We start from the raw sequence: 25,299 nt of genomic DNA, 5'->3' as shown, positions 1-25,299 counted from the left end.
TTTCCATGATTATAAAAAATATCCCATGGTAATACCCTTCCTCCCCCCACTTTCCCCTTTGAAATTCCATTCTCCATCATATCCCCTCCCCATCTCAATCAGTCTCTTTTATTTTGATGTCATGATCTTTTCCTCCTCTTATGATGGTCTTGTGTAGGTAGTGTCAGGCACTATGAGTTCATGGATATCCAGCCCATTTTGTGTCTGGAGGAGCTTGTTGTAAGGAGTCCTACCCTTCCTTTGGCTCTTACATTCTTCCCGCCACCTCTTCCACATTAGACCCTGAGCCTTGGAAGGTGTGATCGAGATGTTACTCAGTACTCCAGTCACTTCTTTCCAGCACTGTGATACCTTCTGAGTCATCCCAAGGTCACTGCCATCTGAAAAGAGAAGATTCTCTACCCAAAGTGAGAGTAGCATTAATATAAGGGTATAAATACTAAGAGAAGTGCTTACTCACTGTATATATATTTTTCCAGACATCAGCAGATGTTATACCCCTAGGGCTCATGTTTTTGTTTTTCGAGGTAGGGTCTCACTCTAGCTCAGGCTGACCTAGAATTCACTATGTAGTCTCAGGGTGGCCTTGAACTCAAGGCGATCTTCCTACCTCTGCCTCCCAAGTGCTGAGATTAAAGGTGTGTGCCACCAAGCCTGGCTCTACCATAGATGTTTTAAGGCATCAAATATAAGTAACTTTTAAAAATTAAGAAGTTAAAGGCAGATTTTTACGGTTACTGCTCTGATCTCATTTATTTTTATTTTTAGTTTTTATATTTTATTTATTCATTTGAAAGAAAGAGAGGAAGGGGGGTGGAGAGAGAGAGAAAGAGAATGGGCATACCAGAACTGCCACTGCAAATGAACTCCAGACATATGCACTACCTGTGCATCTGGCTTATATGGGTACTGGGGAATTGAACCTGAGTCCTTTGGCTTCCCAAGCAAGTGTCTTAACCGCTAAGCCAAATTTCTCCAGCCTCTGGACTCATTTTATTTTTCTCCCTGGAATATAAGTGATGTTGGGTGATGAAGATTATTCATTTGATTTTGGCATTTGACTCTGAACGAACGTTTTGGAAAAGGGATACCTTTACTGAGCTATATGCTATGAGCTGGCATTGTAATCCTACATCTTGAATCATGCTTTTGAATCCTGGCCGGGACCACTTTGGACTTCTGTCTATTACTGCTACATTGGGACCCACTTAAATGTCCTTCTTAGAAGGTCATATCTGGCCTTCCAACAAGCAGTCTAGATAGCCAGGCCAGGCGGTCTTGGGAGCAGGGGACGTAGCACATGTCTTCCCAAGCAGTTTTAAGATTTGTGTTATGGACTCTTAGTTTGACCTTCACACATTAGGAATCATTCTAAGACATAATGGAAATTCTTGAACTTGTGAAAGAATTACTTCTGAGGGAAGGGAAAAATCAGTAAGGAAAGCAAAGAACATTCTAGATACTGTGGTTTGGAACCAGATACCTAGAAATGGAAGTAAGTTTTTGTTATTTGTGGATTTTTTTCCAGAAGTTGAGCCTCTAGGATAATAGAATGTATAAAAGAAAAGTTTTTGTTTATATATATATATTTTTTTTTTCCAAGTTGTTTATATTTTTTAAGTTCCCTTGGCAAGGAAGTAAATGAAAAGTGCAGTGAAAATCATGTGTTCTTTCACATTGTTCATTTAACTCTTTGTTTTAAAACTATTTTGAGTTGTTGTCATAAAACTTTGCAAAACATTTGTCATTTTTATTTTCTGAGTGTTTTTCTCCCATACAGGAACTTTGCACTGATGGCGACTAATTTGTGTGTTTTTCTTTTTTTTCTTTTTTTCCTTTTTGCATGCTGTCCCCTGTGTTGGAACTCTCTATAGAGAGTAAGTTGGTTCAATATTTGTTGGAAACCTAACTTTACTGCATGACTGTGGAATTAACCCGTTTTCTCTGTTTCTCTCCTGAAGAGCTCCTCCTGCAGTGTTGGACCCTTTGCAAGCCACGAAATGCTATTCGCAGTTACTCAGGCTGTCGTTCTGTTTGGAGATGTGCTTTTTAATCTACTAATTAATCTCATTTGATCATGCTCTTCTGTTCTGCATATGATGACTGGCACACCTCAGGCAGCGTAGGGAGGCTGCCCGCTTGTCATAGCTGCACCTCAGGCAGCGTAGGGAGGCTGCCCGCTTGTCATAGCTGCACCTCAGGCAGCGTAGGGAGGCTGCCCGCTTGTCATAGCTGCACCTCAGGCAGCGTAGGGAGGCTGCCCGCTTGTCATAGCTGCACCTCAGGCAGCGTAGGGAGGCTGCCCGCTTGTCATAGCTGCACCTCAGGCAGCGTAGGGAGGCTGCCCGCTTGTCATAGCTGCAGCTCAGGCAGCGTAGGGAGGCTGCCCGCTTGTCATAGCTGCACCTCAGGCAGCGTAGGGAGGCTGCCCGCTTGTCATAGCTGCAGCATTGAACTTCCCCAGCAACTCTACTCTGTTTATTTATTGAGCAATGCAGGATCATATATTGATTCCGTTGAAGGTATAAATAATTCCCATTTCACAGTTTAAAGAAATTCATCCTCACCTCCCCATATGTACTTTTAGTATTCTGTTAATGTCATCCTATTAAAACAAATAGCTCATTATGAACTGTGGATTCTAAGCTTTTTTATCTCTGAAATAAAACCTTTATGCTCAATATTATATTAACATATGCAGCTTTTATTTTCATAAGTGGTGAAATGAGGAAATAATCTGAAAAGGCATTCTCTGTGGCAGGGAAATCAAATTAACATTTTGTGTATAATTTCAGTGTATTATAGACTTGTCTATATACATCTATGCATATCTCTACATATATGTATATGTACGTGTATATGTGTGTGTTTACACACACACATACACACACACATACATACATAAGCATTATGGCTACTGACAGACTCTACTAGTTTTATTTATGTATTATTTATTTATTTATTTATGAGTGAAAGAGGCAGACAGAGAATGGGCATTCCAGAGCGTTCAACTGCTGCAAACACACTGCAGATGCTTGCGCCACTTGGTCATTTGGCTTACGTGAGTCCTGGGGAATCGAGCCTGGATCCTTTGGCTTTGCAGGCAAGCACCGTAAGTGCTAAGTCATCTTTCTAGCCCTCTATTAAGTATTTTTAAAAGTAATATACAGCCAGGCGTGGTGGTGCACACCTTTAATCCCAGCACGTGGAAGGCAGAGGTATGAGGATCGTGAGTTGAGGCCACTCTGAGACTCCATAGTGAAATCCAGGTCAGTGTGGGATAGAGTGAGAGAGACCCTACCTTGAGAAACCCAACAACAACAACAAAAAGTAATACACAGTGCTTTATGTACTGGAACGTAAACTATATCTATATTTTTACTGCTACTTGGCATGATAGCTAACCAAAAAAAGTGCACCCTTGGGCCACTCAGGTATAAACTTGGTAGGAAGGTACAGTTAGAATCTTGGCAGACCTGTAAGCTTAGATGGTATAATTAGCATTTACAAAGGGTCTCTGTCCCATCACTTGTGAGGTAGAGGTAGGAGAATCACCTTGAGTTTGAGGCCACCCTGGGATAGAACAAGACCCTATCTTGAAAAGCCAAAAACGTGGGTGGGGTTTGGGGGTTCTAAGGAATGACCTGCTTGAGTCCAGAGAAAGAAATGGGAGATGCTGAAAAGTTTATTGGGTGGTAAAGATGCTAGTCTTGTCTACAAAGGAGGGAGCTTTTCATTCTAGGAGGAAGAGTACTGCTGACCAGTTACAAGGCAAATTTTGCTGAGGAGAGGGTCCTTACATTCCCTGAGAAACTGCTTATTGGGTCTTCCACTTCATGGAACATTGAGCTGTGTTTTAACTGGTGATACAAGACTTTTTAACAATATTGTCTTGCTGGACATGGTGGCTCACTTCAATAATTGTAGTGCTAGGGAGGCTAAGGCAGGAAGATTGCCATGAATTTGAGGCCAGCCTGGGCTACATAGTAATACTCAAGTACACACACACACACACACACACACACACTCTTGTGGCAAGCTGGCAGCACATGCTTGTAATCCTAGCACTGAGGTTGAGGCAGGTTGGTTATGACTTTAAGGCCAACTTGGTCTATGTATTGAGATATGATGTCAAAAATAAATAAGTTAACGTCTGGGAAGATTATCAATCAGTAAAGTGCCTGCCTTACAAGCATGATGTTCTGAGAGCAATCACTGGGACCTATGTAAAAACACTGGGTGTTGGCATGACTTATAACACCAGTGCAGGAAGGCAGAGACAGGGATGTAATTTGGCCTTGATGGCGAGCGAGGCTAACCTTCTTGATGAACTCCAGGCCAGTGTGCACCTGTTTAAACAAACAAATAAGAGAGTTCTTGTTCTCTAGTTAAACTGTGCTCCAAGTGGGACGATAATATAAAGAAAAATTTAAACAGTTCAATAAATAACTAGTCCCATCATGACTTCGAAGTAAAGAAGATAAGTGGCTATTTTCCAAAGCAGTCCAATAATAATCTTGGCTGGGATGAGTGATAAACTAGACAGATACTCTATGCAAATGCCTGGAAAGTGGACGACTAATAGGAAATTGGGAGTTGTGTAGAATGTGGATGACGAAGGAGAGAGAGTCTATGTCACCACATGGTCTAAGATCAGCTTGGAAAATTAGAACTTACGAAAGGGTTCAACATACTATCCTGTAGATAGTGCTCTTGAGGATGTTGTTTCTCTTATAGTGATATTCCAGTGATGGTAAATAAGAAAGAAGTATGGGGCCGGGCGTGGCAGCGCACGCCTTTAATCCCAGCCCTTGGGAGGCAGAGGTGGGAGGATCACCGTGAGACTACGTAGTGAATTCCAGGTCAGCCTGGACTAGACTGAAACTCTACCTCAAAAAAAAAGAAAGAAAGAAGTATGGGTTGACAAATACAGGCTACATCTACCCAGGCCTGATCGTGTGCATACAGTTGTTTCTGTTCACAGTAACTAGAACTCACCTATAATCCCAGCATATAGGAGGGTCAAGAGTCCAAGGTCAATTCTGATACATAGGCCCTGTCTCAAAAGGGGGTTGGGGGCCTGGAGAGGTGGCTCAGCGGTTAAAGGTGCTTGCTTATAAAAGCCTGCCAGCCTGGGTTTGTCTCTCCAGTACCCACATAAATGCAGGTTTATGTCTGTCGCTGTGCCGTGACAGGTGGAGTAGCTGTACGAGAGTGTGTGGCTTTAACACCACAAATACTTGTCATTGATTGGATCCTGTATTTAGGAACTAGAGAGAGCAAAGACTGGCCACCATTGTGATTGGGCCTGAAGTCCACAGGGCTTTGTGCAGGCTTAGGGACAGATAAAGAGGGCTGTGGTGGCGCACACCTTTAATCCCAGCACTGGGGAGGCAGAGGTAGGAGGATCACCATGAGTTCAAGGCCACCCGGAGACTCCATAGTGAATTCCAGGTCAGCTTGGACTAGAGTGAGACCCTATCTTGAAAAACCAAAAAAAAAAAAGATGGCTGTTTGGAGATTCTGGGCCTCCAAGATAGAGCAGAGAGTCTGTCAAGAAGGTCATACTTGTGATGAGGACACAACCAAATGTAGGCATGCAGGATGTAGAAAGAATTTACGACACAGAAGGAGGGACTAAGAGGAAAGCAGGGTCAGCTTCAGATGGGCCGAGCATACTGAAGTTAAGAAAGAGCAGCCCAGCGCAGCAACGCCCGCCTTAGTCCCAGCACTCGGGAGGCAGAGGTAGGGGGAGCGCCGTGAGTTCAAGGCCGCCCTGAGACTACATAATGAATTCCAGGTCAGCTTGGGATAGAGTGAGACCCTACCTTGGAAAACAAAGTAACAAAAGGAGTGGGGCTGGAGAGATGGCTCTGTGGTTAAGGAGCCTGCCCTGCAAAGCCTAACCTCTTCTGTTCGATTCCCTAGTACCCACATAAAGCCAGATATAGAAAGTGGCACATGCATCTGGAGTTTGTTTGCAGCAGCTAGAGGCCCTGGCTTGCCCATGCTCTCTGTCTGTCTCTGTTCTGTCTCTACTTGCAAATAAATTTTAAAAAGGCCAGGAAAAAGCCAGGCGTGGTGGCATACGCCTTTAATTCCAGCACTTGAAAGGCAGAGGTAGGAGGATGGCCATGAGTTCAAATCCATCGTGAGAGTGCATAGTGAATTCCATGTCAGCCTGGGTTAGAGCGAGAAGACCCTACCTCAAACAAAACCAAAAAAAAAAAAAAAGGAAAAAATTCCAAACAGTGGGAAAAACAAAGAGAGAAAGAGAACTGTTACACAACAGCATAAGCAAAGATCCAGGTCTGGGGCCAAAGAATGAGGCGAGGAGACTGTATTTTACAAAACGAGGTCCAGTCCAGGTCCATTGACTTTAAAAAGGGATAGAACCACCAATACAATGAAGAGGAATAGTATGTCATCTAGGGCCTTTTAAAATTACTAAATTTGCTAGTGTAGTGGTGCACACCTTTAATCCCAGCACCCAGGAGGCAGAGATAGGATTGCTGTGAGTTTGAGGCTACCCTGAGACCACAGAGTGACTTCCAAGTCAGCCTGGGCTAGAGTCAGACCCTACTTCAGGGGGAAAAAGTCACTTAACTTTAAGTATATACTTTTAGTCTGAAGTGGCTTTACTTAAGTGATGGTTTTCATTACTACTAGATCATCAAAAATTACTTTTGGGGAAGTTTAATAAATAATAGAACTCATCCAAAAAAAAAAATAAGCCTGTTTATGACAGATGTCATTTGAGAAATCTGAGGATTCTCAAATCAGCCCATTATTTCAGATACATTTTCTACTATCAGTATAACCATTCTTGAATTTCCTTGGTACTGCTCCTCTAAAAAGCTGAATGTCCCTGAGACTGCAGACAGTTGCTGTCTTCCCCCACCACCCCCATTCCATAGGAAATGGATTTAATTCACCTAGTCTTAAGTTGTGGCATCATTAAGTACATCAGGTGTGCCAGCCATTATGGCCAGTTTCTTTACCAAGTGATGCTGCATGGAATAGCTCCTTGTCAAACTTCTGCAGAAGTTGGATAACACCGCAGGTGCACTCTTGTATCACAGAGTCCAATGAAAAGCGAGAGAGATTTTTTTTCCCGCTTGGCTGCCAATCGCTGTGCCTCTGATTCCTGTTTTCCCTTCTGTTTCACTTTAGAATTGAGCATAAATGTCAATATTTCCTCCTTTTTTCTTCCCACTTCTCCCCTTTATCAACTATAGGTGTTCAGCATGTTTCTGGAGACCCTAGTAGATTTCATACAAGTCCACAAAGATGATCTTCAGGATTGGCTGTTTGTATTGTTGACGCAACTGCTAAAGAAAATGGGTGCTGATTTGCTTGGCTCTGTTCAGGCAAAAGTACAGAAAGCCCTCGATGTTACAAGGTAATCTCGTCTCTTCCCTTCCCTTCCCTCCCCTTCCCTCCCCTCCCCTCCCCTCCCCTCCCCTTCCCTTCCCTCTCTCTTTTCTCGCCCTCTCCCTCTCCCTCTCCCTCTCCCTGTCTTTTTTCCAAGGTAGGGTCTCACTCTAGTCCAGGCTGACCTGGAGTTCACTCTGTAGTCTCAGGGTGGCCTTCTACCTCTGCTTCCCAAATGGTGTGATTAAAGGTATGTACCACCACACCCAGCCACAAGGTAGTATTTTCTGCTTGTATTTCATGTTTGCCTAATGGAAGTCATGATATTTTACTCCCTATAGTAAGATTTCATTAATTTTGGTTTGAGTATTTCCCGCTGATATTTTTGTCTTAGGAAAGATAAAATTAAGCTAAGTTTGGTAGCACACTCCTTGAGAGGCAGAGCCAGGAGGATCAAAGCTCAGGTCACCTTCAGTTACATAGCATGTTCAAGGCCAAACTAAAAAAAACAAAACATGCAAACAAAAAAGTTATAACTAGAACCCAGGCATTATGGTACTCATCTATAATCCCAGCATATGGGAGGCTCAGGAGTTCAAGGTCAGGTTGGGTACATAAACCCTGTCTTAAAAATGGGTGGTGGTAGGGTCTAATGCAAAAGAGGTGGCCAAAAGAATGTAAGAGCCAAAGGAAGGGTAGGACTCCTTACAGCATGCTCCCTCCAGACATAAAATGGCCTGAATATCCATGACCTCACAGTGTCTGACACTACCTACACAAGAACATCATAAGAGGAGGAAAAGATCATGACATCAAAATAAAGGAGAGACTGATTGAGATGGGGAGGGGATATGATGGAGAATGGAATTTCAAAGGGGAAAATGGGGGGGACGAAGGGTATTACCATGGGCTATTTTTTATAATAATGGAAGTTGTTAATAAAAATTGAGAAAAAAAATGGGTGGTGCTGCTGGAGACATGGCTTAGTGGTTAAAGGTGCTTGTTTGCAAAAGTCTGATGACCTGAGTTTGATTCCCCAGAACCCACATAAAACCATGTGCACAAAGTGGTGCATGCATCTGTAGTACATTTGTAGTGGCGGGAGGCCCTGCCACACCCATTCTCTTCTCTCTGCCTGCCTCTTTCTTGGTTTGTCTCTCTCAAATAAATTTTAAAAAAAATTGTTTTTAAAGATACATCTAAAACACAGTAGCTCAAGCCTGTGGGATGCTTATGCAGAAGGGTAGTTTGAGGCCAGGAGTTTGAGACAGTTCTGGAAAACACTGTTACATAGTGGAAAACAGCAGCAACCGGGCATGGTGGCACATGCCTTTACTCCCAACACTCCACAGACAAATAGCTGTCAGGTCCAGGTCAGCCTGGGCTAGAGTGAGAACCTGTCTTATAAAAACAGCAGCAAAAAAAAGATAACTACATTCATGTCTTGACCTTTGAGCTAGAATCAACTGAAGATATCTGTGCAAAGAGCTGAGTTGAAAATTAACTGATCTGGTGTAAAACTAAAAGTTGTTCCTCCTCATTTTTAGTCAGGGGTGGGGGAGGGTCTCACCTTAGCCCATTCTGACATGGGCTAACTCAGTAGCCCAAAGTACACTCCATTTCACAGCAATCTTACCTCAACCTTTCCTGTACTGGGAGTGTAAGTGTAATCCACCATGCCCAACTTCACACATCTTACAAGAATGTTTTGTTATCCACTTAAATACTCAAAATCTGTTTGTATTAGAGTTTATTTTATTTTAGAGAGAGCAAGAGGCAGAGAGAGAGAGAGAGAGGAAATTGGCTTACCAGGGCCTCAGCTACTGCAGTCAAACTCCAGACACGTGCGCCACCTAGTGGGCATGTGCAACCTTGCACTCGCCTCAACTTTGTGCATCTGGCTTATGTGGGATCTGGAGAGTAGAACATGGGTCCTTAGGCTTCTCATGCAAGCGCCTCAACCATAAAACCATCTATCCAGCCCTCTTTACATTAGATTTTTAAGCCAGCAATGTTTTTCTACCTTCTTAAGTATATTGTTAAGCTAACAGTTCCAAATATCCATTTATTACATTGAAATGAGTCTGGGATTCAGATTTTAGAATGGAGAAGCATGACTGAGAATATTGAACTTTTCACTGAATACACTTTCCTGATTAAATGTATAGTTGACAAAATAGATTATGATTTGCTATAGTACTGTTTCTTTACTCTTTGCGGGGTGTATTTTCATTTGAATTCTTATACTGGACGAAATACATGTTTTGCGGATAACATTGTGTAATGGTATGAAGTAGTCCTTTGCTCTGAAGTTTGTTCAATTCACTCTTACTGATTTGATTTTTTTTTCCCCTTTGTTTGGCTTTATTCTTTTAGGGAGTCTTTCCCAAATGATCTTCAGTTTAATATCCTGATGAGATTTACAGTTGATCAGACCCAAACACCAAGCTTAAAGGTAAAAAACAAAGGTCTTTTGAAAGTGTTGTAAGGAGTAGAAATATTTTACAGTTAAAGCAGTGATGATGTTGATGTTTCTGTCTATGAGGAGCAGGTGCTCAATCAGTGGGTTTTGTCTTTATAAACTTGCAGACAGTCAAGCCGGCACTCCAGGACAACCTTCACTCTTTTTGGAGCTCCAAGGTTTTTCTTTTGTTTTTGTGTTAAGCTGCATTATTTCTCTTCTGAACTCTTTCTGCAGTATTTCAGATAATATTTCGTGCATCCATATTTGACCACTAACCTTTGTAAGCCTTCTGCGCATGCACATACTGGATTATAAATGCTGCTGAGATGCCTGACCTATGGTTTGGAGAAGCTTACTGGGGAAACATTTTGAAAGCATCACAGAGTCTGGCCCTCTAACCTTAGGCTGGCACCGCAAACTTGCTTCGTACATCTTACCTAATTTTATGTTTGTGATTTCCCACTACTTTATTTTCTGATGAAGCATCAGAAATTTTAATAGATTCGTGGGGGCAGAAACAGTCAGCTTTGTGTATGTACTCATTTTAGTATAAAGTTCGTTCACTTTAATTTCAGTTCATTCTCCATTCTCCATAATTGAAATAGGAATATTTTCTGTAATGTGTCATTTCAACTTATAATCAAGATTAACTTGTTTAGTTTTTATTTGGACACATTTTCTAGTAGATTCTAATTTGTGAGTTCAAATGATGAAGTTTACCGTAGCGGATAAATTTGCTGGGAGTAGGAGATAGCTCAGTTGGCAGAGTGAACGCCTAGCATGCCGTATAAAGCAGGTGGTAGTGCATATGTGTAGTCCTTGCACCTGGGATGTGGAAGCAGGAGCATTTACAGTTCATGGTCATGAGTTGGAAGCTAGCCTGGACTACATGAGATCCTGTCTCAAAAAATACGTTACATTAAACAGCCTTTAAATTCTGTACTGAAAGTGTTCATCACAGGCTAGAAGTGTAGTAGGAGTGAAGTTCACTGATACAGTGCAGGATGGATAGCGTGTATAAGGCTCTGGGTTCAAGCTCTAGACCACATACAAATTAAAGAAATAAAATACATATTTATTTCTTGGCTTTTCGAGGCAGGGTCTCACTCTAGCCCAGGCTGACCTGGAATGCACTATGGAGTCTCAGGGTGGCCTCGAACTCATGGTGATCCTCCTACCTCTGCCTCCCGAGTGCTGGGATTAAAGGCATGCATCACCATGCCTGGCCAAATAAAATATTTTTATGAGCTGTATTAAATGATATTAAAGTCAGGGAAATAACAAGCATATTGCTATAAAAGTCATATACTTTCTGCTCTATTTTGCATGAAATATATCTCCCAAGCCTTACTGCCCAAGATTGGTTTTTCCCTTAAGTTTGTGAATGCATTTGTGCCTCAAAATCATTGTTATGGTTTTTTTTTCTTAAACCAGGATTGACTTTCACTCAACATAATGGTGTTTTCTCAGAGTTACTTTGTAAAATAGTTCCAACTGTTTTCATGTTTAAAAAGGTCTGCAGAATAATTTGCCATGTGTGTTTGTGTGTGTGTATATTAATTTTATGCCCAAGGCATTGTGTTAGACATACCTGGGAATAGAAAAGTTATAATTTTTATTATTATTTTATTACTGTTATCTCTACTGAATTATATTAAATTCAAATAAAGGATGTGGCATAGATATGTTTGTTTGGAAATGTATACAGAGATGTTTCATGAATTGTAGATGAAAATCTAAGTCAGCTTCAGAAGTGTGAGTGAGCCAGCGATGGAGTCCTCTTCTGTCATTCCAGCTCTTGGAAGGTGGAGGCAAAGGAGGACCAAGAGTTTGTGGCTAGCCTGAGCAACATGAGCTCTTGTCTTGCGGGGGGTGGGAAGCAAATGTGTGCTAAAAGCTAATTGGAAGTGGTGGCACATGCCTTTGATCCCTAGCATTCAAGAGGCTGCGACAGGTAGATTGTGAGTTTGTGGCCAGCATTAGGTACATAGAGAGTTCTAGGCTATGAGGCCCCTTCTTACAAACCATAAAAGACAGGGAAAGGAGAGAGAGAAAGAAAGGACAGGACAGAGAGAGATGGGGAGGGAAGGGATAAAAAACCTCGAAGGAGAAAAATCAAATTGCTGAAGACCCGAGAGGATGACAAGCAAAGCAAGTAAGTATGTGGGAAGCAAAGCGAAGGAAATACCCTCTCCTGTTGGAGAGTAGTGAACTGGAGACTAAGCCACAATTCCTCTAAAACTTCAATTATTTGTTACAAAGGTATAGTGACATAGCTGTTAATGTAGTAGCGAAGCCTTCTGGGAAAGTAATTCTTAACACTAACTACTATTTTAGAATAGGCTAGCAGGTGTACATTATATTGGAGCCATACCTTATGGCTAGGATAAGAGCAACTTTCAGGTGGGGAGCAGGAGATCTAAAGAAATTCTTTTTGGTTTGTCAAGGTAGGGTCTCTCTCTAGCCCAGGCTGACCTGGAATTCACTCTGTAGTCTTAGGGTAGACTCAAACTCATGGCAATCCTGCTCTCTGCCTCCCAAGTGCTGAGATTACAGGCATGCGCCACCAAGCCCAGCTCAAGAAATTTTTCTTGTAAAAAAAAAAAAAAAAACTACTTGCTGCATGTGGTGGTGTACATCGCTATGAGTACAAAGCCACCCTGAGACTACAGAGTGAATTCCAGGTCACCTTGGGCTAGAGTGAGACCCTACCTGGAGAGAGGGGAAAAAACAAAATGACAATAACAACAACAACAAAAATAGATAAAAATTAAGGATGCTTGTATAACATTTTACATCTCCTGGATTGCTATGTGATTAAACATCAGAAAGTTAGCCATGAGGGAAAGGATAATATAAGATGATTTTATATGAGTTACTAGAATTTGTGATAGAAGTGGAATTTTTACTGAATGTCTTGTCACACTCACATTTAAGTGAAGTTGCATGCCTGTTTTCTTACTTTATCTACCTTATTTTGTAAGGGTCTGAGAATAGCTGAAGAAAGACTCAAATAGTATGTAAAAACAAAGAGTGTTTATTCTGCAGAATCAGCCAGCCAGGTGCCAACCATTCATACAAAATGGCAACTCTGAGAGGAGCTCACAGTCCCCTTTTAAGCACAGCTAGGGGAATTCTAGGAGGGTTGGGTCATCTAATGTAAATGGCTAAGCCAGCAGCAGTTTCATTTGTACACCTTTGATTGGCTGTGGCCCAGATTTTACCATCCTTGGGCATGTTTAGACATGTTAGAGACTTTGCAGGAACTGAATCAGCCCTGGAGCCCACGACCTCGGCAAGTCCTTTTTTATTCATAGTCCAGAGGTATTGCAGGAACTCAGGCCCCTAGGTGGCTATCTTCCCTGGTCACATGTCAGGGTCGCTGTTGATTAACAGCACTTTGTTCAGTTTTCCCAGAATTCGTGCCTGCCTCTCTGGGAAACTGAAACATATGCCTAGCTGTAAACTGGAGCAAATTTGATCCCCTCATTCCTCCCTTGAAATAGGTTTCGTCTCAAATCCTTGAGAGGTGTTTAGGGGTTGATACTGCACTTTAATTCCATAAGCTGAAAGTACACATGCGATCCTTGACAAACCATGCTTATGAGTGTTAGGGATCTAGGCCCGCAGGCGAGGCGAGTAGCAGCAGCACCAGGTGCTCGTCACTGCTGGAAGGAGGGCAGTGAGCCAGGGGGCCAAACGAACAAGGATTCATACCAGCTTTGGGATTTTTGCCTCTCTTTTTCTCTGTCTTGTAATATTTTCCATGTTAGAGACATTGATTCTCTGATGATTCCGGAATGGTTAGCATAAACACAGCGTTGTTCTCCTAGGGCTAGACCCAGTCCCCTTGTTGGAGGAGTAGGAGGTCTGGTCCTCGCCTGTTCTGAAGGGCAGCTTGGGCTAGTGAAGATCAGGAAGTCTTGAGATATGAGATGGGCTTTTCTAGATCAGGGTCTCTTGCTAGGCTTAGGGCCTTGTAAGTTTTGTCTTGGAGAACTAGGGTTTCGGTGCCCATGCCGGTGGCCCTGGCAACACGGAGTCCTAGCAGGGGCTGCCACCCACTTTGATCTTCGGTCGAGATGGGAGAGGCGGGTCTCCCTGACCTCGCCTGAATAGTAACGAATCTTAGGAGTTAGCTGGACCAGTCCACAGAGTCCGTCAGTGTGGTTGACAGTTAAAATATGAACACAAGGAGTCAACCCAGCAGAGCAGGCCCACCAGGCCTCATCTGGAGGGATGAGGTACATCTTCTGATTTGGCACTTTTTGGGTGGTGTGGCATAGGTGTCTCTGAGCATGGGGGACAGGCTTATGTTCCTCTGTAATGCAGAGTCCATTCCCTTTGACCAATTCCAAAGTTAATCTCCCAACACTCAGGTGATGCCAGGGGCAGGCCCCATTATCCTCAGAGAGGGTTAATTCCCAAGGAAAGCTATTCCCGTACAATAGGGAGACCTTGCATCTAAGCAGAACCCTCAGTCATCAGTGAGTTCAGGCCTAGAGTAACGTATCAATGGATAGGTAGCCCAGGGTAAGTCCCAAGGTCAGGATCGGGGTTGGGGTTCCTGACTTGGGGCAGGGCTCATGCATGGGATGGAGGTCACCCTAGGCTTGTTAGGTTGGGCCTTTCAGTAAGCACAGCCTACTGGTGACATTTTAATGGTGGCAGGACCAGCTTGGGGTCTAGTGATACTTCAGGCCCGGATTTTATCTTTTGAGTTAGAAGCTGAATAGTGAATAATATTCCAAACTCACTATTTGGTTTATAGACCCATAGTCCCCATGTGTTTCCTGCTCCCCAGTTGGTGGCTTTTTTACCTTTTGGGGTAAACTTAACATTGATTGGATTACAGGTACTAGAAGCACACGGTCCACCGAGACCGTTTAAGTAGAGTTTGGGCTGCAGCCCGTATCCCCATCCTGGTGAGTCTGACCCTGGGCTCTGTTTAACCACAATGAGGTCATCCTTAACTGGGGGGAGGGGGCCCCAAGAGACTGTTCCTGTTGACTTGCAGCCCCAGCTTACACAAAAGAACGATTCTGCCCACCCCCACATTTGGTTTTCTGAGACGTGGATCTCCTGCCCCCCACCCCCCGGGCAGACATAGAAGGGGGTGTGTCGAACCATGTTGTGCCTGCTTGGGTGGTAGCAGTTTTGCAGTTCAGCGTAGATATCCCAATCCCCTCCAGTCAGTGTGCACAAGTCAAATGTTATGTCAGGGAACCAAGTTCCAACAGGGGCTGAGTGGGACGTGGAATTAACCAATAGTCCCTGTAGCCATGTGAGTAACCACCCATGTGAGGTTATATTGCTCATGATGGTTAGGTCCAGTAAGGGCCAAACCCATAGCAGAGATCAAGGTCAGGATTTGTAAAGTCTTAGCTTTAATGGATCCGGTGGGTGGGGCTGAGTCTTCCATCCTTCTGGAGCCGAGTCAGGAGGCCTCTCCTGTTGGTGTTACAACTGTTGAGTGGTCTCTCGTCCCGCAGGTTTGACATGGGAGTGATGTATCCAGGTTCTGATTCTATCAACCTTCATGGCAGTGGGTGTGGTCAAGTTACCATGTGAGGGCCTTTCCAGAGAGTCTTGTGATTGTGGCTCTTAATCCAGACTTGAGCTATATGGAACCATCTTTCCTTTTGAAAGAGTCCTTGGCATTTGATTAGGCCCTCCTTATCTTTCGAGTTGTAATGGGGGATCAGAGGGAGCCCTGGTGGAATCATAGCCACCAAGGCCGTGGCTGTGGAGTCTAGTGTCATCTCTTTTGTCGGCTTAGTGGCCAGTCTGTTTCCTTTTGTTCTTTTTTCTTCCCCCTTTTGATGGCCCAGGCAATGGACAATGGCCATCTTGAGGGGCAGCCATATTGCCTCTAATAGGACTAGGATCTCATCTTTATTTTTTGATGGTCTTGCCTTCCACTGTGAGCAGCCCCTTTTCCTCACAGATGAACCCATGGATATGAGCAGTGGCAAAGGCATATTGGCTGTCTGTGAAGATGTTTGCAATTTTGTCTTTGGTCATTTTAAGGGCCTAACTCAGGGCAATTAGTTCGGCCTTCTGGGCTGAAGTCCTGGGTGGTAGGCAGAGGCTTATACTACAGAGTCAAGAGTTACTACCGCAGCGCCCGCATACCTGACTCCATCTTGCATGTAACTGCTCCCATATGTAAAGAAGTCCACCTCTGCATTCAGCCAGGGCATGTCTATCAGGTCCAGCCTCATGTTTTGGACTTGGTTCAACACTATTGAGCAGTCATGTGTAATGTCCTGGCCTGGGTCCAGCAGTAATGTGGCTGGATTGAGGGCTGAGGTAGGGTGGTATTGGATGTGGGGCGGGTTCAAAAGCAGAGTCTGCTAATGCACCAATCAGTTATTAGAGATTCGTCGGCCTGAGGGATTCTTAAGAATCCCTTCGGTGGCATGTGACGTAATTATGACCAATTCTTGTCCCACAGTAATCTTACCTGCATCCTTAACCAGCAGTGCAGTGGCCACCATGATAGGTAGGCAGGCTGTCTATCCTTGTGCTACTGTGTCCAGTGGTTTGGACAGAGAGGCTATTGGTCTTTTCCAAGGGCTTAGAGTTTGAGTTAGCGCGCCCTTAGCTGTGCTTTTATTTTCATCCACATACAGGTGGGAAGGCTTGTAGATGTCTGGTAGGGCCAGTGCTGGGGCCTTCAAGAATGCCTCCTTGAGCCCATGGATGACTGTCCATCTCTGGAGTCTAGTCCAAAGCATTCTCCTGCCCCTGGTGGCCTCATAGAGAGTCTTAGCAGTTTCCGTGAATCCTGGCACCCAGAGTCTACAGAATCACTCCAAGCCCAAGAACTCACGAACTCGTCATAGAGTTTTGGGAGTGGAAATACTGAGGATCTTCTCTTCTCAGGCCTGAGACAGCAGATGTTGGCCCCCTTTGAGTATGTTCCTTAGGTACGTTACCTCACTTTGGCAGAGCTTTACCTTTTTTGCAGACTCTCGATATCCCATCTGGTGTAATTCTGTGAGCAAGGTGCCATTCGCCAAATGACAGGTTTGTTGGTCTGGGGCAGCTAAAATGAGGTCATCAGCATACTGCAGGAAGGTTATGTGGGGTGTGTCTGCCGGGACTCACCCAGGTCTTCATGGAGTGCCTAGTTAAAGACGGTGGTAGCCTAGGCCAGGTCACTGTCCATTGAAACCATGCTCCAGGTCTCTCCATTCAAAGGCGAACAAGGCTTGGCTAGCTGGAGCCAGTGGCAAGCTGAAGAAGTCATCTTTAAGATCCAACATCATGTAGACCTCGCACTCAGGCGGCAAGCTGCTCAGCAGGCATACAGATTGGGTACTGTGTGGTGGATGTCTTCTACTATTTATTAATTTTCCTTAAGTCCTGCACAGGTCAGTAGTCATTGGAGTGGGGTTTTCTTACCAGCAGAAGGGGGGTGTTTCAGGCCGACTGGCAAGAAGCTAATATCCCTTGTTCCCAGAGTTGGTTTATGTGAGTTGTTATCCCCACTTTTGCTACCTGAGACATGATGTACTGACGGACTTGGGCTGGACTAGCATCAGCTTTTAGTTGTACCAAAATTGGGACCCAATGTTTATCTAGCCCCATCTGATTTCTTTCTGCCCATACTCCTGGAATTTCCACCCATAATTTTTCCAAGTATGGTTCCTTGTTGCCATTTGGAGGAGGCAGGGCATAGAGTTTGTATTCTTTTTCTATAGACACAGTCACATATATGGGGCCATTTTCATTAAAGACCTGTACTCCCTCAGGGCTAAATGGATTTGGTCAGGAGGTCTCGTCCCAGGAGTGGGTATGGGCACGCGGGGATGACCACAAATGAATAGTTACGTGCCCCACTCCCATGTCCTCCATTCTTTGTGTAGTCCACGGATATTGGTTACCTCCAGTAGCCCCCTGGGCCCATTGTTTCTTGTTAGACAGGGGCCCCATAGGTTGTTTTAGGATAGAGTGTTGTGCCCCTATGTCAACTAGAAATTGTACTGGTTTCCCTCCACCTTTAGGACTACCCAGGGCTCATGGAGGGGATAAGAGCCCTGATGCCCTCAGTCACTTAATTCTTCTATCTCCAAAACTTTTGGTCCTTTCTTCCTCTGCTTTTTGGGGCAGTCATTCTTCGACTGTCCTATTTCTTTGCAGTAAGCATATTGGTCTTTTTGGAGACGGGGTCATCCCTCCTTTTATTGAGGGGTTTGTTTGATTTTTTTTCCCCCTTCCATAGGCTATATCTTTTTAATTCTTGGGAATCAGATCTTTCCTTGTAGCTGCCAGTAGTACTCTGGCGAGTCCTTTTGTTTACCTGTCTTCTGGAGTCTCTCTATTGTTGTAGACCTTCTCTGCTATGGCTACGAGCTCTGCCATTTGCTTACCTGCGAATCCATCCAGTCGTTGGAGCTCTCTGCAGATGTCTGGCACTGCCTGATTGACAAAAGCCATGTTCACAGTGGGCTGATTTTCCTTTGCTTCAAGGTCAAGGGGTGTGCAAGTCCGGTAGTCCTCCAACAGTCATTCTAGGAAGGACCTTGGGCTTTCCTCCTTACCTTCTATGACCTGCCTACCTTGGACACATTTGTAGGCCTTCTGGCGGCCTCCTGGAGACCAGCCATTAGAATCTGGCAGTAGACCTTGAGCCTCTCCTTACCTTCTGGGTCGTTAGGGTCTCAGTTTGGGTTAATCAAGGGAAAAGCTGTGTCAATGTCAACCTGGACCACTGTGGGTTGGCTGTTTGGTCCTGGGACCAACTTTCAGGCTGTAGCTAGCTCCTGTTCTCTTTCCTCAGTCGTGAACAGCAGCTGCGAAAGCTGTTGGCAGTCATCTCACATGGGTTGGTGGGTAATCATTACACAGTCTAATGAGGGCAGAGGGTTTTTCAGAGAACTTAGGATTTTGCATTTTCCAGTTATATAGGTCACTAGTGGCAAAAGGGATGTGAGGCATATGTTGTCAGCCCTCCTGATCAGGGTGGTCGGTTGCTCATAAAGACAGCACAATTGTGGTTGAGTCTGCCTGTCTTGGGGTCTGGGCCCATGTATGGGTGGGACTTACCATATTCTCTCTGTCTTCCCCTGGGCCTGGATCGGCAGCGAGCACCTGTGGTATGGATCCCAGCATGAGGTCAGGAACACAGGGAGGTGGGAGAGGTCCTCCTCAGGAACGAAGGTGTGTAGGACTGCTGTTGTGCTGTCCTTCGGTGGCCCTGACTCCTTAAACATCAGGATCATTGATAGTCGGTGGCAACCAGGGTCTTAGCTGGGCCGGGGGGGGGGGTCACTCTCCACTAGATATTGCCAAACAGTGATGTATGGGACCTGGTCAGGATGGCCAGGATCCCCATACACAATACCTTTAACTTGGTAAATGGTGGGAAGGTGGAAGGTGCCTCCCTCTGGCCATCCCACATTGAAAGTTGGCCGTTCATTCCTGCAAAAGATGGTTAGTTTTCCTGGCCGTACAGTTAAACCTAGATTGTCTGCCAGGCATCAGAAATACAAGTGTGACTGTTCTAGGTCCAGTGCGGTGGAACCTGCTGCCTGTCCCATCGTATCTCACAAGAAAGTAGAAAAGGACAAAGAAGACACAGACACAGAAACAAACTTCCTGGGGAATGAAAAAGAAATCAAAATGATGCTGACTGCTGCTTATCCCATAAATGGGATCTGCCAGAGGGGCATGACCCTTCAGTACTTATCAAAACCAGAGTGAGACTGGAGCTCTCTGGCTCCAACAGATGGGGGTCCAGAGCATCCTCAGAACCCCCTGGCCTGGAGGTAATAATTGGCACATCCACCTGACCTTCATGGGCCTCCAGATTGTGTCCAGATACCAGATCAACCTGAAAAACAAGGAACAGAGCAGAACAAAGATGTACGGTACAGAGGGGTGGCCCAACTCACTGATCGGTGGAGAACCAATTGCTCCCCTAGAAATGAGTCGGGGGGGGGGGGTGGAGGTCAGGTCCTTCAACAATCCCAGACGAGCCCCCAAATGTAAGGGTCTGAGAATTGCTGAAGAAAGACCCCAGACTCAAATAGTGTGTAAAAACAAAGAGTGTTTATTCTGCAGAATCAGCCAGCATGCAGCATGCAGGGGTCAACCATTCATACAAAATGGTTAATTTACACTTATATTAGCAGTGGGCTGATCTTCCACTTTACTCATATCTGCACATCTCTATGTTTGATTGTATGTATGATTGCTTTTTTTTTTTTTTTTTTTTTTTTTGCTGTTTTGAGTAGTCTGACTCTAGCTCAGGCTGACCTGGAATTCACTATATAGTCTTAGGGTGGCCTTGAACTCACAGTGATCCTCCTACCTCTGCCTCCCACATGCTGGGATTAAAGGTGTGGGGCTTCCACGCCTGACTATGATTGCCATTTTGACAACTATTAAGTGATAAGTCACTGTGGTTCATATTTGAATCTCTTTTCTATTAGTAGTGATGAACTTTTTATGTATACCTCTTGGCCATTTGCACGTCTTCCTCTAAAACCTGTCTTCGGGCCTTTTGACTGTTTTCTTATGAGCTTGTTTGTTTCCTGCTTTTCTAATTGTCTGAGTTCCTCGTGTGTTCTTAGCAACTCATTCATCGTGAAAGAAGTATGTCTTGCTCCATGACTGTAAGTCGGCAGAGGAGAATGCACACGCATCAGTCCTTGTCCTAGTCTTTTACTTCCTATTAACTTTTCCTGGTACCCCCTGGAGACCTGCTCCGGCCTGAGTGATAAAAGTGACACTGAGCTCAGTGAGAAGGAAGAACACAGAAAACTAGTTATACGTGTCTTTCAGTTGCTGTTGTAATCATACGTTTGAGCCTTCCATCTTCTAAGTCATCAAACCAGCACTTCCTACTTGTGTAGACCTGCCACGTCCAAGGACTGTGCCTGAGGGCATGTCCTGTTTCTGAATAACACAAATATAACATGATGACTAGGTTAGTGACAGTGTGTGTGTGGTGGTGGAAATTGCCAGTGAGGTGAGTGGAAATGAAGGTCAAATACGACATTGCACTCTCTAAGATGAGTGAGCTTTGAGATCCACCATGGAACATTTGCACTCTGCTTTAAATTGTTTAGTCTGGGAGTGGTAGCCCATGCCTCAATCCTAGCAGTTCTGCATCCCAGCACTTGGAAGGTAGAGGCAGGAGGGGCAGGAGTTTTAAGGTTTGGCCTGGGCTACATGAAATAATCCTACCTTAACAAAAAGAAAGACATTTGCTAGGTTAGTGACTTTAACTGTTCAAAACACAGAGAAGACCTGTGAGTGATACATTGCTCATTTTCCTCCGGATACTAACCATTTCACTGTGTGTGTGTTAGGCACATGCATATCACTTTGTGTGTGTGATGATCAAACAACCTTGGGTTGTTTCTCCTATCCTTCTTTCTACCTTACTTGAGACAGGGTCTCAGTTAGACTAGCTGGCCTGTGAGCTTTGTGGTTCTGCCGACTCCAGTTTCTGTTGCCATAAGCACATTGGCATCACAGATGTATGCTCCCCTTTCGTGTTCAAATTTATGTGGGTGCTGGGAATTTGAGCTTGAGTTGGCAGGTTTGTGGGGCAGTGTTCCTAGCCTGTATGAATTGCTTCATATACAACAAAATCTTCAAAAATTTCTGAGAAGGTAGCTCAGTGGGCAGAGAGCTTGCTGTGCAAGGGCTGAGGTGCTACGATCCCTGGTACCACACAGAACCCAAGTATGGCGGCATGCACCTGGAATCCCAGCTCAGAGGAGGGAAAGACAAGAGGATCTTGCTGGTTCTGTTGTCTAGATGAATTAGTGAGTTCCAAATTCAGTGAGAGACTACCTCAAAAGACTAAGGAGTTGCCTGGAGAGATGGCTCAGTGATTAAGACGCTTACCTTCAAAGCCAAAAAAGGACCCAGGCTCAACTCCTCAGGAGCCACATAAGCCCCATGCATAAGATGGTGCACGCATCTGAAGTTTGTTTGCACCAGCTAGAGGCCCTGATGGGTTCATTCTCTCTCTGTCTCTCTCAAATATAAATAAATAAATAAATAAATAAATAAATAAATAAATAAATAGGATGGAAAGTGATGAAGGAAGAAACCACATAGACCTCAGGCCTCCGTGTGCATGTACACCAATATGCGTGCAAACTCACATGCACACCGCCCATATAACACATGTGCACTCACGTGCATGCAAGCTCACATGCACACCGCCCATATAACTTATGTGCACTCATGTGCATGCAAACTCACATGCATACTACCCATATAACACATGCAAAAGAGAATCCCTAAAGAGTAGATTTTAAGTGTTCTCACCAGAAAAGAAGTATGTAAGGTAATGGACATGTCATTTAGCTCAACATAGCCATTCCACAATGTATATCTATTTCAAAACATCAAATCCTAAATATATACAATTATCTGTCAGTTAAAGTGATTAGTTGTGCTGATGTTGTGACTCAGTGGGAGATTGTTTACCTAGCACAAGCCAGGCCCTGGATTTAGTCCCCAGCACCGCATAGTAATGCAAAGAATAACAGGTGCATACTCTGGGAGGTGGCTTATTGAATAAAAGCACTTGTTATGCAAGCCACATCCCAAATTAAATCCCCAGAACCCACATCTATAATCCCAGTGTGCATCTATAATCCCGCCTCCTGTGGCAAGATGGGAGGTAGGGCCAGGAAAATCCCTGAAGCTCACAGGTCAGCTAGACTGCCATGTTCAGTGATAAAATAACAAGGTGGAACTCAAGGACTGAAGTCCTCTGACCTCCACGTGCATGCTGTGATACAGGTATGCTTGCACACTTACATACACATGATAAGAATGAAAATAATGTGCACAAGTCTGAGAGAGCCATTGTTTAGAAACTGTAGGACATTGGAATATGTGACCCAAAACAGTGGTTCCTGGCCTTTCTACTTTCCCAAGCATATGTGAGAGAGGATAATTGAATTGTGGCTTATTAGATAAAAAAAAGGATAAAAATGGCTGAGTCTAGATAGCATCATGTGTACTTAGGAAACAGCTCCAGCTCCTTTTGATTTTGAAGCTTATGTTGCACCACATAGCTGCATTGTGTGCAGCACCATTCAGGAGTTGCTTGGGAAGGTTGGGGCTGTAGTTCCATGCCAGAGTTCTTGCCTGGCACGTCCTGGGCTCAGTCCTCAGTATAGGCAATTGATGAGTGGGGAGGAATTTGGGGTGAATTCTAAGACGTTATTGAATCAGAAGTAAAACAATAAAAGACAGGTATTGTGGTGCACATCTTTATCCCAGCACATAGGAGGCTGAGGTAGGATCACTATGAGTTTGAGGCCAGCCTGGGCTAGTAGAAGACACTGTCTGGAAACACAAAAATAAAACCGACAAAACCCAACTATATTGCCTTCTGAGACTATAGCCTTGTTCAACCACATCTTACCTTCTAATACTTCAGTTATCCCCCCCCCCAAAAAAAAGAAATTACTGAGTTCATAAAGCCTGGCTCCCTGCAAGTCTAGCCACCTGCATGTACATTTTCAAAAGCATATTCAAGGGGACACTTGTAATCTTGATAAAGTCTTTAGCAGCTGCTCATACCTGGGGAATAAATTGCTGAACACTTAGAAAACACATGAAAACAGTCATTATCATATACTTGTGCCTCAGGTAGGTTGGTGATTATATACTTTTTTGTCATTGAACTTCCATTTGCAAAACGAATTGTGATTATGTCTGACACATTCCCCAGGGTCTCACAATGGCCCTTACTGTCCTCTGATTTTTCTTGTATCTACAGGTGAAGGTTGCTATACTCAAGTACATAGAAACCTTGGCCAAACAGATGGACCCAGGAGACTTTATAAATTCCAGCGAAACACGCCTGGCAGTGTCTCGCGTCATCACTTGGACAACAGAGCCCAAAAGCTCTGATGTTCGGAAGGTGAGCTCAGAAGATGAACGAGGCAGGCATCTTGGTGGTTTTGGAATTTCAGCAAAGGGTACTAATATTTGGGGATGTTGCCAGTAAACAGTGAATTCTGATGAGCATTTCATCTCATTGTCTTTTTTCAATTACCTTCAATTTTATTCAGTTAATATGAGCATCGTTTTTAAACTTAGAATGAAGAAAGCTGCTTTTGGACTGGAGAGGTGGCTTGCTTGCCTGCAAAGCCAAAGGACTCAGGTTCGATTCCCCAGGACCCACGTAAGCCAGATGCACAAGGTGGTGCATGTGTCTGGAGTTCACTTGCAGTGGCTGGAGGCCCTGGCATGCCCATTCTCATTCTCTCTCTCTCTCATTTTCTCTCTCAATTAAATAAATAAATATATTTAATAAAATGATAGCTATTTTTGCCACAGTCTTCCCAGTTAATCTTATAACCATGCAAAACATTCCAAATGATTTCCTTTCTGTTGACCTGTCTATCCTAAATAGGATCTGATAATTCTCCTTTTTAAAACATTTTATTGGGGCTGGAGAGATGGCTTAGCGGTTAAGCGCTTGCATGTGAAGGCTAAGGACCCCGGTTCGAGGCTTGGTTCCCCAGGTCCCACGTTAGCCAGATGCACAAGGGTGCGCACGTGTCTGGAGTTCGTTTGCAGAGGCTGGAAGCCCTGGCGCGCCCATTCTCTCTCCTTCTATCTGTCTTTCTCTCTGTGTCTGTCGCTCTCAAATAAATAAATTAATTTAAAAAAATAATAAAAACATTTTATTGGAGCCAGGTGTGGTGGTGCATGCCTTTAATCCCAGCACTTGAGAGGCAGAGGTAGGAGGATTGCCGAGTGTTCGAGGCCATCCCGAGAGACTACATAATGCATTACAGGTCAGCTGGGCTACAGCAAGATCCTACCTTGAAAACCCCAACATAAATAACTAAATAACACATGAAAATACTTTTATTGACAGTATTCATGCATATTATTTTCTGATCATAGTCCCCTCTGAATGCCTTCTTTTATCATCCCTCCCTGATACTGTTTTTTGACTTATCAGTTTTGGCATTATTTACTGATCTGTTGGGAAGTAGCTACTGATGTAGTGATAAATACACTTACCTGTCTTCTTTCGTGAGGACTAAGCTTTCCCATGCCTGTCCCACATCCTGTCGTATATTTTCCCCGTTACCTTCACTGTCCTCCATAGTCTTCACTCACCAGTCAGCTGTTGGTAGATATTTACACTTGGCTGTACAGGAACCAAGTGTTTGCTCGTGCCTCCTTTCTTAGGGAAGCTTCGTCTGTCATGTGGTGAACACTTTATATTATTTTTATGTGCTCAAGGCTTTTCCTTAGACAAGGTCTCATGTAGCTCAGACTCCCTTCAAATGCTCATGTTGCAGAGAATGGCCTCTCTCCCTCAAATTAAACAAATAAATATTTTTCTTAAAGAAAAGAACCAAAGTGCTTATGTACTGTAGTAGAAAATATCTCAGGCTGTTCTTTTAAAAGAATTTTTATTATTTATTTGCAAACACAGAGAGAGAATGGGTAGG

The 25,299-nt window shown here is 44.1% G+C and overlaps 1 protein-coding gene across 40 annotated transcripts in view; it reads left to right on the top strand.

Moving 5' to 3' along the window:
• Clasp2 (cytoplasmic linker associated protein 2) overlaps window positions 1-25,299 on the top strand; it is a 208,582-nt gene that overhangs the window by 142,803 nt on the left and 40,480 nt on the right. For 15 of the 40 annotated variants that reach the window (XM_045136851.1, XM_045136847.1, XM_045136838.1 and 12 more), the window contains 3 exons: window positions 7,239-7,402; window positions 9,751-9,829; window positions 23,604-23,747. In XM_045136851.1, the coding sequence (XP_044992786.1) occupies window positions 7,239-7,402; window positions 9,751-9,829; window positions 23,604-23,747 (387 nt within the window). Of the gene's footprint in view, window positions 1-1,874; window positions 1,878-7,238; window positions 7,403-9,750; window positions 9,830-9,963; window positions 10,015-23,603; window positions 23,748-25,299 lie in introns of all 40 variants that reach the window. The other 25 variants (XM_045136844.1, XM_045136820.1, XM_045136833.1 and 22 more) reach the window with 3 other exon arrangements.

Source organism: Jaculus jaculus, chromosome 17 (genome assembly GCF_020740685.1).
Source record: "Jaculus jaculus isolate mJacJac1 chromosome 17, mJacJac1.mat.Y.cur, whole genome shotgun sequence".
Classification (NCBI taxonomy): domain Eukaryota; kingdom Metazoa; phylum Chordata; class Mammalia; order Rodentia; family Dipodidae; genus Jaculus; species Jaculus jaculus.
The sequence above is the reverse complement of the archived record's forward strand: the minus strand, read 5'-3'. Positions and strand labels throughout refer to the sequence as shown.